At 42.3% G+C, this 15,931-nt stretch overlaps 1 protein-coding gene across 1 annotated transcript in view; it reads left to right on the forward strand.

Annotated features, from left to right (window-relative positions):
- plppr5 (phospholipid phosphatase related 5) overlaps positions 1 to 15,931 on the forward strand; it is a 109,968-nt gene that overhangs the window by 62,840 nt on the left and 31,197 nt on the right. The window contains exon 3 of the mRNA XM_033028883.1: positions 10,393 to 10,646. Coding sequence (XP_032884774.1) covers positions 10,393 to 10,646 — 254 coding nt within the window. The remainder of the gene's footprint in view (positions 1 to 10,392; positions 10,647 to 15,931) is intronic.

The following is a 15,931-nucleotide window of genomic DNA, read 5'->3' on the forward strand; positions in this document are numbered from 1 at the left end:
TTCTTTCTTGTGCTGACTCTTAATTTACTCAACAGCTGAGCTGCTTGCACTTGGAACCTTGTCTGTCATTATCAAAGTTTCACCCTGTGTCACCAGAAAGAGATTATTTTCGCAGTTGGATATCAATGCTAACAAGGAATGCATATTGGTTAATATTATTGGTTTAGTTTCGTTTATTTTCACGTGTACCGAGGTACAGTGAAAAGCTTCTTTGTTGCGTGCTATCCAGTCAGCGGAAAGACTATACATGATTACAATCAAGCTATCCACAGTGTACAGATACAGGATAAAGGGAATAACGTTTAATGCAAGATAAGTCCAGTAAAGTCCGATTAAAGAATATCTGAGGGTCTCCAAAGAAGTAGATGGTAGCTCAGGACTGCTCTCTAATTGTTGATAGGAAGGTTCAGTTGCCTGATAACAGCTGGGAAGAAACTGTCCCTGAATCTGGAGGTGTGTGTTTTCACACATCCATACCTCTTGCCTACGGGAGAGGGGAGAAGAAGAAGTGACCAGGGTGAGACTGGTCTTTGATTATGTTGTTGGCTTTGCAAGGTAACGTGAAGTGTAGGTGGAGACAGTGAACGAGAGGAATGAATTGGTTTGGGTGATGCTCTGGGCTACATCACAAATGTCTGCAATTTTTTGCGGCCATCCTTGCTGTAGTCAGTTGCATGTTTTCATGATCCATCTCATCTCACTTTTCCTCTAGGATATATGCTCCATTATCTTCCCCATGCCTGCTTTTCCCATTGATTTATAAGTGGAGCATTATAAACAGGTCAGATGTAATCCTCACCTCGTATCTGCAGGAAGCAGGAGACCCAGCTGCCTTTCACTTTCCCAGGTCCAGGTACGTATATGCCCAATGTCGTGGATCCCCAGTACCCCAGCTATGCTGAGCTAAACTAGTAGACAACACCTTCCTGTTCTAGAAACAAGGAAAATAGGTGCAGGAGTAGGCCATTCGGCCCTTCAAGCTGATCATCCAAAATCAGTATCCCGTTCCTGCTTTCACCCCGTGTCCCTTGATTCCATTAGCCCAAGAGCTAAATCTAACTCTCTCTTGGATACATCTGTACCAAACCAGATGAAGTATCAAGGCAGCTTCAACAATGCAATTAAGAAGTGTTATTAGCACCGCAATGCTGTAAATGAGGGCAGTGACAATTGTCAGTGTACTTCCTGATTTGAACCGTCTTCACTTTGCATGGATGAGAGCAGTGGCCACACGTTAACGCTGAAGCTTGGTCTGCGTATATTAGGGAAAAGTATCGCAAACCCATTCATTGGAACACACATGGAACATTGAACAGTATGGAATAGGAACAGGCCCTTCAACACAAAGTATCTGTGCCAACTGTGATGCCAATTTTAACTAATCCCATCTGCCTGCATGTGGTCAATGTAAAGCAATACAGCATAGAAACAGGCCCTTCAGACCAACTCGTCCATGCCAATCTAATCTCGTAGCTTTGCCCATGTTTAGTTTAGTTTAGTTTAGAGATACAGCGCGGAAACGGGCCCTTCAGCCCATCGAGTCCGTGCCAGCCAGCGATTCCCGCACATTAACACTACCCCACACACACTAGAGACAATTCACATTTTTACCAAGCCAATTAACCGACAAATCTGTACATCTTTGGAGTGCGGGAGGCAACCGAAGATCTCAGAGAAATCCACGCGGTCACGGGGAGAACATACAAACTCCGCACAGACAGCACCCTTATTCAGGATCGAACCCTGGTCTCTGACGCTGTAAAGCAGCAACCCTACCGCTGTGCCACTGTGCCGCCCACAGATAACTGACTCTTGTACTGAGTCAATGAAGGCATATGCTGTACTGTGAATGACAATGAAACACTAGTTTATTCTGAATTTTCACATTTCACTTATTTTACTACCCTTTTAATTAATTTTGCCACTCTCAGGGAGCTACATATTTGCACCACATGATCCCACTGGACATTAATGCTGGTAAAGATCCTGCATTTACTGTATATACTTTCCTCTTGCATTTACCTCCCAGAGTGTAACACCTCGTACTGATCCAGATTGAACTCCAAATTAGGTTCTAAAATCGTGAGTGAAGCCAAAAGTGCCTTTTTAAAAAGCATTTACAAAACAAAATTAACCTTTTTAAGTATTAAAATTAATTCACATTTTTCTCTCCTTTATTTGTTACTTCTGATATGATAATGTTCAACAATTAAGTGAAAATTCAGAATAAACTAGGGTTCCATTGCTATTCACAATCCGATTGAAAGTATTCATAAAGATTATTTTCATTTAAAGCTAATTTCCATCTCGGAAATGAAACATAGCTTCAGGTTATTTTTTTGGTATCTTAGCTCAATCAAAACATGTTTGCTGTGACTGATAGTTGATTTGAATACATAATTGTGCATAAATAAATATGACCCATCATAAAAAAAATGTGAACCATGACCTTTTATTTGTGTAAACTGTTCTCTTGGCATCGGCTTTTATTTATGGAGTTCATTTATTGGACATTGTTTGCATGTTCCCATGGAAATATAAATGCGATTAATTTCAATTGGTGGTTGCTTTGCAGTGAGCTGAGGTTCGGTAATGCAGTATTTTCATTGAGACATTGGTACAATGAGATTTCTTATGTAATTAATGGTAAAAGTAAAATTTTGGTAAAGAATAAAGAAACAATCTGCAAAGCTTGATCTTTATTCCATACTTCAAAATGTTATCTTTTTTTGTTTTAGAATGACGATATTAAAAACAATTGTATTTTTGACCTCTAATAATAATATGGCATTAAACATGTCATAAGTAATAGGAGTGGAAATAGGCCATTTGGCCCATCAAGTCTACTCCGCCATTCAATCATGGCTGATCTATCTCTCACTCCTAACCCCATTCTCCTGCCTTCTCCTCATAACCCCTGATACCTGTACTAATCAATAATCTACAGTATCTATCTCTGCTGTAAAACTATCCATTGACTTAGCCTCAACAGCCTTTTGTGGCAAAGAATTCCACAGATACCCCTTTATAATAATAGATTCAGATTATATAATTTTTAATCCTATATAATCCTATACCCTGTATAATAATATTGGGTTCATAGTACAGCTACTGCCTCACAGCCCCAGAGACCCAGGTCCAATCTTAATCTCAGGTGTGGCACTCCCTGAGATTGTTTGGGATTTCTCCGGGTGCTCCCGTTTACGGTTTCTTCCTACATCCCAAATATGTACGGGTATGTTGGTTGATTCGCCTCTGTGAATTGCCCCTAGCGTAGGGAGTGGATGCGAGGGTGAGATAACATAGAACTAGTGTCAACTGGTGATCCATCGTCAGTGTGGAAACATAGAAAATAGGTGCAGGAGAAGGCCATTTGGCCCTTCGAGCCAGCACCACCATTCAATATGATCAAAGGTTCCAAGGGTTTCAAAGGTCTTTTATTGTCACATGTACCAATTAAGGTACAGTGATATGCCAATTACCATACAGCCATACAAAAAAAAAGCAACAAGACACACAACTACATAAAAGTTAACATAAACATCCACCACAGTGGATTCCCCACATTCCTCACTGTGATGGAATGCACAAGGTCGGGGCAGTCGAACCATCCGTCGGGGCGATCGAAGCTCCCGCAACCGGCAGCCGAAACCCCCGCGACGGGACGGTCAAAACTCTTGTGACTTGGAGTTCCAAAAGTCGGTCTCTGACCAGAGACTGCGAGATCCGTGATGTTAAGTCCACAAGCACCCACTGTTGCTGGCAAAGGAATCGCAGACCCCGCAAGGTTAAAGTCCCGTAGGAGCCCCGCGGTGGAGCTCTCAAAAGATTCTCCAGCAAAGGCCGCCAACTCCTCGATGTTAGGCTAGAGATGCGATACAGAAAAATATTGCATCTCCGTCGAGGTAAGAGATTAGAAAAAGTTTACCCCAACCCCCCACATAAAACAAGCTAAAGAACATACATTTAACACATATTATTAAAACTCAAAGAAGGAAGGGACAGACAGACTGTTGGCGAGGCAGCCCTTGCTGCCTCCAACCGGATCATCCAAAATCAGTACCCCGGTCCTGCTCTCTCCCCACATCCCTTGATTCCTTTAGCCCTAAGAGCTATATCTAACTCTCTCTTGAAAACATCCAGTGAATTGGCCTGCACTGCCTTCTGTGGCAGAGAATTCCACAGATTCACAACTCTCTGGGTGAAAAGGTTTATCTTCATCTCAGTCTTAAATGGCCTACCTTTTATTCTTAAACTGTGACCCCTGGTTCAGGTTCCCCCAACATGGAGAACATTTTTTTCCTGCATCTAGCCTGTCCAATCCCTTATGAATTGTATATGTTTCTATAAGATTCCCTCTCATCCTTCTAAACTCCAGTGAATATAAGTCCAGTCGATCCATTGTCTGGGCTGACGGGGCTCAGTGGGCGGACGGGTCTGTTTCCATGCTGAAGCTTTCAATCAATCGATCAATTTATGGTGGAAATGCAAGTAGACAGACATAAATGAGACCAGTGGGAAATAGGGAAAGATAAATGAGAATGCTGGAAATGAGCGAAGCAAGGCTGGTAAGGCAGAAGATCTGAAATTGTTAAATTAGCGTCTGGAGGTAGTAATATCTCTCCTCAAGAGGGGTATAAGATCCCACAGCACTCTCCAGAAGGAATGGCAACATTCTGTCAATGTAAAGGCCGATATTTATACCTCACCCCACTCCTAAAACTGATAAGCTGTTAACTTAGTTCTTTGCAAATAGTTGTAATTTGGGGTTAGGGGTGTGTGCATAATCTGCTGTGTTTGCTACAGTAATGGGAGCACAAGCCTCTTGTGCTCAGCTGAGCTGGGGAAACGGTTTAAAGAGCAAGACTGCAGCTCAATAGTGGCAGAGATTTAAAGGGGAATTTAATCAATCTTAATGAAAGTATATTCTAGTGAGGAAGAAAGGCACCAAGTAGAACGCTATTCGAGTGTAAGGAAGTTAAGGACTGAGTCTGAAGAAGGGTCTCGACCTGAAACGTCACCTATCCATGTTCTACAAAGATGCTGGTTGACACGCTGAGTTACTTCAGCACTTTGTGTCCTTTTGTGATGTAACAAGCATCTGAAGTTCTTTGTTTCACCATATTGTACTCCATCTGCCAATTTTTTGCACATTCACTTAACCTTTCCATATCTTAAAGAGAGGCTGGACCAAATCAGAAAACTGGGAGAAGTGAATTAAATGAATTTCTTTGGGGGTGGGGGCAGGGGGGTCAATCAAATCTCATTGAGATTTTCTATAACGTGAGATTTTGTAACAGCTTAACCATAGTGTCACATCAAAACTACCTGTACTGGTATAGTAACAGATCCCCATACTCTAACTCACAGGTGATGTCTTTCAACAAGATGATCATTAGTCTAAGGTAGACACAGAATCACTTGACACTACATATTTCAAAGTGGAGCATGGGAATTCACCCTCGTAGTTTGGCCAACATTTAGCTCTAAATTAACATCACTAGTTCACACCATCTGTTTGTTTGGATGAGACCAAGCTCAGAAATTCACAAAATCTTTTAACAGTAAACATACAGAGGAATAATGTGTTTTTGTAATATATTCCCCATTCTTTTCCAATTGTGCCAACCTCAACAAGTTGCAATTCCTCTGTTTCTCACAAACTTTTGTTGTTGAAAATTAATGATGGCAGGACAAGCGCTACTGTGGAATCAATTGGATTACTGTGGAATCTGTGGAATTCATTGCAATAAAAGGCTGTGGAAGCCAAGTCAATGGACATTTTTAAGGCAGAGATAGATCGATTCTTGATTACTGCGGGTGTCGGGGGTTATGGGGAGAAGGTAGGAGAATGGGGATATGAGGGAGAGATAGATCAGCCATAATTGAATGGTGGAGTAGACTTGATGGGCTGAATTCTGCTCTTATCACTTATGAATTTATGAGTGCAAACAGAACATGGCTGGAAAGAAGGCTGAATGTGTGGATGGAGTGAGGCCGGGAACTGGAGCCTGTCTGGGAATATGCACAGGTGTGCACTGAGGGAGAGGACGTAACTGTTGAAGGGAGAACATATGTGGGAAGATGAGAAGGGCCCAAGGAGAGGGAAGGGAGGAATAGGAAACTTAAGTTGGGCGGCACAGTGGCATAGCAGTAGAGCTACTGCCTTACAGTGCCAGAGACGTGGGTTCGATCCTGTCTATGGGCGCTGTCTGAACGGAGCTTGTACATTCTCACGATTCAAGATTCAATTTAATTGTCACATGAACCAATTAAGGTACAGTGAAATCCCCATGACCATTGTGTGTTTTCTCCGTGATCTTCAGTTTCCTCCCACACTCCAAAGACGCACAGGTTTGTAGGTTAATTGGCTTGGTATAAATGTTAAATTGCCGCTAGTGTGTGCAGGATAGTGAAAGGGTATGGGGATCGCTGGTCGGTGCGAACTAGGTGGGCCAAAGGGGCTGTTTCCATGTGTATCTCTAAACTAAACTAAACGAAGTGAAAAGATTCAGGAATAAAAACGTCTGTTTGGGAGTGAGGAGTCAAGCGGAGAGGAATGAGAAGCAATGAGAGCGTGGATAGACATGGACATTTAATCTATGATTGAGAGCGTGTGTCCGTGTGCATGTATGAAAGAGAGTGCAAGTGCTTACATGTAGGTGTCTCGTGGCACAATATTCCTGGTTTATTTTATAAAGGCAAGCTCCAATTCTACCAGCAGAATTTGTTTTAGTTACACAAGCTGTTCTGCAAAATCGCATAATTAATTAGCAGTAAACAATGTGTTAATTTAGAAGTTAATGTGGCTCTCGAATGGACGATTCTTGTTTGTTGCCAAAATGGTCCCGGCTTGAAGAACAGTGAATGACAAATGATTGTGAGAAACATAAGAATTACAAGTTATAGGGGAGAGAAGATTGGAAAGGAATGGGGAATAAAAGGCATCTTGATGTAAGATGAGCCCAGAAAATGTTAATGAAATGGGAACCAACAATATATCTGCAGTTTTATGTTTCATAAGATAAACTTTCATAATCTCTTAGTACAATTTTCGAGTTGCACTTCATATGCTAATTTAAATTGACGTCAAGTACCAGAGATTCCAACTTGGTTTCAGAATCATTTAAATGTAATCGCTGTTATGTAGTTCAGTAAAACATAACTTCTTATGCAGAGATCTGTGTCAAAGTTTCCAATGCTTATTCACAGCACTACATCATGATGAGAAGAGCAGATAATTTTTTTGGCGGTCCAGATATTAATATAAGATAACTTCTTCACAAATGTTTAGCATCCTGTATAGATTTGTAAAATACCAAAATGTTCCATACGCCCACCACCCTCTTGCATGATAAATTTCCCCCTCGGGTTCCTGCTAAAGCTGCCCCTCTCACCTATGTCCACTAGTTCCTGATTCCCCTGCTCTGAGAAAAAGACTGTGTGTATTCACCTGCCTATTTTGCTCATGATTCATATATTTCCCTAAGATCACCACTCAGCCTCTTGCGCTCCAAGGAATAAAGACCTAGCCCGTCCAAACTCTCTCTTTAGATCACCCTTGAGGCCCCCCAAGTCCTCATAAACCTTCTCTGTACTTTATCCAACTTATTTGCATCTTTCCTATAGTAGGGTGACCAAAGCTGAACACATTAGTCCAAGTGCGACCTCACCAACATCTTGTACAATGTTAGTCCCAACTTCTGTGGCACAGTGACGCAACGGTAGAGCTGCTGTATTGCAGTAGCAGAGACCTGGGTTCGATCCTGACTTTGGCTGCTCTCTGTGTGGTGTTTGTATTGTATTCAAATTTATTGTCATTGTCTCAATTAGAGACAATGAAATGAATTTCCCTTTACAGTCAGTATCATAAAAATAAATCAATAATAAATAATAAAACATATTAAAAATAAAATAGAAATAGAGAAAGAAAAAAAAAAAGAAGAAAAAAAAGCACAAACACAGAAAGTCCACGATACAAGATAACACAAGGTGAGGAAGGCACCATAGTCCAGCCAGCCTCCCCTCCGATCTTCCCAGATGTTCACCCGTGGTCGGGGCCTTCCGAGCATCCGCAGTCGCCACCCCGGGCGGCCCGATGCTCAGGCCCTCTCGCCGGGCTGATGGAACGCCGACGCCGAACCCCGACGGTGAAAATCCTCCTCAGCGGCCCGGACCTCCCGATCAGCCGCCTCCCACCGGAGTCCGCAGCTCCCGAGTCCGCAGGCCGAGCCGGGCAGAGTCGCAGGACCCCACGATGTTTGTCAGCTCCGCCCGCGTTGGGAGCTCCGCGAACCACAGCTCCAGGATGTCGGTGCCGCAGGCCCAGCACTCCGGGTTCCAGACGGCGATCCCCGGTAAGGCATCGCCAGCCCCGCGATGTATCAGTGCTGTCCCGCCGCTGCTGGAGCTCTGGTCTGTCCAGGCAGGAAAGGCCGCGCCAATCCAGTAGGTAGGCCGCTGGGGGGGGGGGGGGGCGAGGCTGCGACTCGAATAATAGTCGCGTCGTCTCCAGGAAACAACTGAAGGACGGTATCCCCCTTACCGTACCCTCTTCCCCCACATTAAAACATTAAAAAAAACATAAAAAACACACTTCAACATAACCAAAAAAACAACCATGTGGGTTCCCCTATGACCATGTGGGTTTTTTCTCTGGGTGAACCTGTTTCCGCCCACATTCCAGGATTGTAGGTTAATTGGCTTCTGTAAATTTCTCCCACTTTGTAGGAGTAACAGTGTATGAGTGATCGTTGGTCGGCATGGACTTAGGGGACCGAAGGGCCGGTTTCCACACTGTATCTCTAAACTATACTCAATTCCCTGACTGATGAAAACCAGCATGCCAATAGCTTTCTTTACTATAGCTATCTGTGATAAAAGGCCGAAACACCCAGTGACGTTGAGGTACACAACTGAAGATGTGTCTGATTGTTAGCAAATTCACCTAGAGGTCATACCCAAGAATGCCAATTGTAGTGAAATCATAGGGATTGTAACACCCAGTCCTACTAATCAATCTGAAAAACCTACCTACCTGCAAAGCCACTTTCAGGCTGTTCGGTAGGGGTATCAAATTGAAAAAAATGGTAACGGAAACTGAAATAGAATCAGAAGATAGGAGAAATAATCAGCAGCTTAGATAGCACATATACAGGGAGAGAAAGAGATCTAATCAAATGAGGTCTTCAGTTTGAAGGAGGGTCTCGACCCGAAACGTCACCCATTCCTTCTCTCCAAAGATGCTGCCTGTCTCACTGAGTTACTCCAGCATTTTGTGTCTACCTTTTAATCAAATGAGTCTTTGGTCAGATTTTCTTATCTGATTTTTTTTTTCAGCTTAATCTTTCTTACAAGAAAGCCATTCTATAAATATGTTCAAGCACACTTTTGGGCCATTGTGAGAAAGGCTTCCTCATTCCTGCAGCAAAGCTGAGCCCCATGCTGTATACACCGGATGCAATAAATGGGAGGAATAATTTGACAACCCCAGCATTCTTGTCCTTTAACAAACATAAAAACAGTTCTACTCAGACCTGACACTCCTAACACTCATTATATCTCTGTCGGGGGCATTCTCTGCCCTCAATTAAAAATTTCAGGGGACACTGTCAGACTTCATTTAATAATTACCTGTAATTATTACCCTTCACTATTAGTCATGTGTTTCCTTGAGCAGAAATGCTCTTGAACAAGTGTGAAGCTCTTCATCCAGTCAACATGATCTAATTATGCTGTCGCAACATATTTTGTCACAACATTTCAGTCTGAGAAATCTTATTTGCACAAAAATACATGTTGACATTAACTGTGAGGGAGATACAAGGAACTGCAGATGCTGAGTAACTCAGCGGGCTAGACAGCATTTCTGGAGGACAAGGGTAGGTGACATTTCTGGTTGGGACCTTTCGTCAAATTGAAGAAGTGTCCTGACCCAAAACATCACCATGACCTTTCATTCTTTTGTTCTTTGTACCTCCTCACACCTCCAGTTTCCCTCTCCCCTGACCCTCAGTCTGAAGAAAGGTCTCGACCCTTAAGGTCACCCATTCCTTCTCTCCAGAGATGGTGCCTGACCCGCTGAGTTACTCCAGCATTTTGTGTCTATCTTGGGTATAACCAGAACCTGCAGTTCCTTCCTGCGCATCACCTGGCCTGATGAGTGACTCTCGCAAGTTGTGTTTTACATTAACTAAGACGCACACACACAGAAACAAATACAACACAAGTGATTGATGAAAACTCACCTCAAAGCTCCAGAATCACTGCTAAAAAGCAAGGGTGAAAGTTGAACTTGAGGTGAAAATTGGATTTCATATTCATTTTTATTTGAGTTGTCTAGTTTGTAATTTTATATCGAAGGGCTCTCTAATTGCTATCTTTATTTCATAGGGGTTTATGCATTTGGACTTTTTGTTACTGATATTTTCGTAAATGCTGGACAAGTGGTGACGGGAAACCTAGCGCCGCACTTTCTCACGGTCTGTAAACCCAACTACACAGCGCTGGGCTGTCATCATGAATCGGCGCAGTTCATCAGCAGCGAAGAAGCCTGCACGGGCAACGGAGATGACATAACAAAAGCCAGGAAGACATTCCCGTCCAAAGAGGCAGCTTTAAGTGTGTATGCAGCAGTATACCTGGCAGTAAGTACATCTTTCATGCGTTATTATATGCTTCTCACAGCTGCTATCTCTTAAATGTCATTGCAGTTATATTCATTGCTTCAAATGGTCACAGAATTGACTCAAGATGGTTGCATATAATAATAATAATAATAATAATAATAATACATTTTATTTAATGGGCGCCTTTCAGACATCTCAAGGACACCTTACATAGTAATCGGAATAAAAACATATAATCGGAATATAACAAGTAATAAAGACATCACAGAGACACAAATTAAAAACAGAATTCAATCCAAAAACAGAAAATCAAAAACACAGTGTGAAGAGGGAGCAGCGGCAGCCAAAGCGCGCCAGCGTCCACTCTCTCTTCACGGCAGCCATCTTGGACACAGACCTACAGGACTACAATATAGGTCTGGAGAGTAGTTACCTCATCTCTGTGGTAATGCATGATAGAGTCCTATAGTACAGAAACGTGCCCGCAATGAGCATTAAGTACCTGTCTATAGACTGAAGCTGGAGTAACTCAGTGGGAGGCAGCATCTCTGGAGAGAAGGAATGGGTGACGATCAGGTTCTCGACCCGAAACATCACCCATTCCTTCGCTCCAGAGAAGCTGCCTGTCGCATTGAGTTACTCCAGCATTTTGTGTCTATTGTCGGTTTAAACCAGCATCTGCAATTCCTTCCTACACACCTGTCTATAGACGTCTCGGTCTGAAGAAGGGTCTCGACCCGAAATGTCACCTATTCCTTTTCTCCAAAGATGCTGCCTGATCCGCGGAGTTACTCCAGCTTTTTGTGTCTGTCTATACGACTCCTGTTTCCCAGGAATTGGTCTGTAGACCTCAATGCATTGGTGATGGAGGTGCTCTTGTAGATGCTACTTAAATGTTGTTCAGGTGCCCATCTCCACCGCCAGACAGTCTGCTCTAAATTCCAACCATCAGGATGGAAAAATTATCCCGTATTACTCCACTAAACCTTTTACTCCCTTACCTTCAACCTTTAACGCCCCAAAGACATCTAATACTTTCACCTTTCTAATCATAACTTGTTCTAGAATTTCACTACAAGATACAAGATACATTTATTTGTCACATGTGCCAGTTGGGACAGTGAATGGGATCACCATACAGCCATATAAATAAAATACAGAACACAACACATGATAGAATTCAACATAAAACATCCCCACACAGCAGAATCAAAGTTTCCCACTGTGAAGGAAGGCACCAAAGTCAGTGCCCCTCCCTTTACAGAAATAGAAAGGTCCCGACCAAAACGTCACCTATCCATGCTTGGAGCACTCCAGCACAGTTCCTTTTACTTAGTGAATAAAAAACAAAAATATTAATATAAGACCTTGCCATCATCTTCTGGCTCAACGTTGCCCCTTTCATCCCTAACATGCCCTACTTCCTTGTTACCCGCGTGCCTTAATTTACTTTGGGTTTTATTAATTTTATCCTCGGGTAATATTTCATGTCCCGCTCCTTCCCCTCCTAATTTTCTTGTTTAGTAACCATCCTCCATTTTCAACATTTCTGTGGAGCATCTAAGGTTTTTCAGTTCCCTGTCAAAGCCATTTGCTTCCCTTTTTTTCCTTAATCCATTTCTCAGTAACTTTAAACAGCTAAGGTTCTTCGGACTTACTGTTTATACCTTTCATGTTATGGAAACATATTGGCCCTGAAATCTCAATTTTCTTTCCTCTTTTGAAAGACTTCCACTCACTTGATGTGGACTTCCCTGCAATTAGTTGCTCCCAGTCTACTTTTGCCATTTTCCTGAAATGATATTGATGAGTCTTGACCTTAATATCTAGACTGTCCTTATGCCTTTTCATAACTACCTTGGTACTTGCAGAGTTAGGAACACTATCTGCAAAAGTGCTCTCCCACTGATATTTCAATTACTTGCCTATCTGTACTCATGATTTGACTTATTAAAGCTGAAATCTACAGCCAAAACACATCAATAGGAAACAGTTTTTCAAGCTATTTAAATGCATTAGCGATCCTATGACTGCCAGACAGACTTGGTGGACCATATCACTTGAATGCAAGCACAGCACCTGGAAGCTTCAGGGAGGCTGCCATTGTGCAAGGTACTGAGGAAGCCTTCAGGTAAGACTGACGTGTGGAGCATCCTATAAGTGGGCGAAGCCACACAGGGCATGCGGCCCAGGTGGTGTAGCTGGCCAAATACTAAAGACATGTGCGTACCAACTGGCCGGAGTATTCAAGGACATTGTAAACCTTTAATTTCAGTAGTCTGTGGTTACTAATGCTGTAAAAGAGCAGCTATTGTACCAGTGCCCTGGAAGAGCAAGGTAACATGCCTCAATGTCTGCACTCCCGTGGCACTGACATCCACTGTAATGAGATAATTTAAGGGATTGATTATAGAACATAGAGCATAGAACATTGAACAGTACAGCACAGGAATGGGCCCTTTGGCTCACAATATTTTGGCCGAACATGATGCCAGGTTTAACTGATCTCATCTGCCTGTTTATGATCCATATCCCTTTATTCCCTGCACTTTCCTTGCGCCTATCTAAAAGCCTCTTAAACCAGACTGTCATATTTGCATTTACCAACACCTGGCAATGCATTCCAGGCCCCCACTACTCTCTGTGTAAAGAACGTGCCCCTGCATACCTCCATTGAAATCTCCATTATCACGATGCAAATCAACTCCTACCTCAGAAATGTCCTGTTCAATTTTTCCTATTGCCACAACAGGTTAACTGCAGGTGTTATCTCACTGGCTCTCCATTCTTCTCTGGACCATCTGGATAACCAGAACACATAAATCAGGCTGCTGTTCATTGACTGTATCTCAACATTCAGCGCAATCATCTCTTCCAACCTCATCACCAAGCTCCAAGACCTCCGCTCCTGTATCTCCCATTACAACAGGATCCAATATTTCCTCATCAGTAGACCTGAGTCACATCTCCTTCCAACTGACCATCAACGTGTACACCTCAATGCAGCGTGCTTAGTCCCTTGGTCTTCACACCTATGACTGTGTACCTAAGCACAGCTCCAATGTTGTCTGTACATTCTCCGGCAATACCACTGTTGTTGACTGAATCATGGGTGGTGATGAGTCAGCATACAGAGAGAGAGAGAGAGAGAGAGAGAGAACACCTTTCACGCAATGTCAGTAAAACCAAGGAATTACATTGACTTCAGAATAGGGAAGTGGGGAGACCATGTACCAGTCTTCATTGCTGGGTCAGTGGTGGAGTGAGTTAGTAGCTTTCAAATTCCTGGGTGTTAACATCTCAGATAACCTGTATTGGGCCCAGCACTCAGTTGTGGTCATGAATCGGGTGCACCAGTGCCTCTACATTCTTAGAAGTTTGGCATGTCATCGAATACTCTACTATTGTTCTTCAGATGCACTGTAGAAAGTATCCTGACTGGTTGCATCATGGCCTAATAAGGCTATTCCAATGTGCAGGAATGCAGGAGGTTTAAGAGTGGTGGAGTCAGCCCAGTCTCTCATGGGACACTGCCTTTCCCACCATCGAAAGCATCTACACGAGGCACTACCTCAAGAAGACAGCATCTATCTATCCCCATCATCCGGCCCATTCTCTCTTCTTGTTGGTTTCATCAGGCAGAAGATACAGAAGCCTGGCGTTACACACCACTAGCATCAGCAACAGCTACTTTCCTGCAACCATCAGGTTCTTGAACTGATCTGCACCATCATAGCCCTACCACAGCAAAGGGACTTTCTATCTATTATTAATTCCAGTCTCTTCCTCTAAAGAACAAATGCTTACCCTAGCTATTCCCCTCCTTTCTGCATCGATTTTTAAAATTCTTTTTCTAACCAGCTTGCTCTCACAAACTGTTTTCTACCCCTTTTAGTAGGTTTTTAGTCATACCATCCAGGATTCTAAATTTTTGTCAATCTTCAGGCCCACACTAATTTTTAAAACATTCTATTAATTTTCTTTCAATTTGATGCCATCCTTAACCTCCTTGATCAATCATGGGTGGATCTTCTGAGAGTCTTGGCTTCACAATGGATACCTTGACTCCTCCTCGACTGAGAATAATAAAATTGCTTCGTAAATACTTGCCACAATGTATTTACCGTTGTAGCTTTTCATCTGTTTTCACAATCCATTTCAGGGAATTCTGCATTCATACCTTTACAATTTTCGCTTTCTCACTTAATATATAATCCTACTATGTTCTGATCACATTTTGCCAGAAGATACCTTACAATGCATTTCGTTGTCTCTGTACTGTACACTGACAATGACAATTAAAATTGAATCTGAATCTGAATCTGAATCTGACAATGGGACAATTCATTAGTCCCAGTATAGATTAATTAATTACCTCATTATAAAGTGTCCTCTAGGGAAAAGTGGTTCATAATCATCATCACAATCATACTCATACTTTATGAGCCAAGTATGTTTTGCAACATACGAGGAATTTAGTAAAGTCGGGTATGAGACTCAGGATCATCCATGGTCTTAGTTAAAGTGTAGGGATGAACTGCAAGTGCTGCTTTAAACCGAAGATAGACACAAACAGCTGGAGTAACTCAGCGAGTCAGACAGCATCGCTGGAGAAAAGGAATAGGTGATGTTTCGGGTCGAGACTGTTCTTATTTCATGGATTCTTTCTGCTTCTATTTACTATATTCTTAGGAAGATTATATCGGAAAATACTCAGCAGTGCAAGCAAGTGTCTACTCTTCAACTTGTAAAAATACAAAAGTATTTTTATTGCAGTACCATAAATAATATTTTTCATGCTACATATGGCATAAGTAGTCTTTTATTATCTCTCACTAGCACTGCCCCAGTTATCAGATGATCTCTGTGTCGAGTACCATGAAGGGGACTCGACCTAAATAGTTATCTATTAGTTATCTATTTCAACACAAAATAATGGGAATGGACAAGACAAGCAGTCACACAATCTACATATTGACAACCAGGATAAAGGAAGTTTGCTATACTAAATATTAAATGTTGTAGTTTCCATTCTATATTTAATGCAACACATCATAAAAATTGTCACATAAGTGTAATCAGCATCTACAGTATAATCACCATCTACATTTAACAAATATTACTGCTAATTGAAAAAAACGTACAAAAGTACTGTAAACCATCAGCAATTCCAGAGAGAGAACTAGAGTTAATGACCTGGAAATGCTGCAGTTCTGTGCCGCCTTGTCAGCTTTTAATGTGACCTAATGTTACACAGAGCATTGCTGTTTATGCTAGGCACAGCTTCTCGAAATAAGTTTGCA

The sequence above is a fragment of the Amblyraja radiata genome, chromosome 10 (genome assembly GCF_010909765.2).
Source record: "Amblyraja radiata isolate CabotCenter1 chromosome 10, sAmbRad1.1.pri, whole genome shotgun sequence".
NCBI lineage: Eukaryota > Metazoa > Chordata > Chondrichthyes > Rajiformes > Rajidae > Amblyraja > Amblyraja radiata.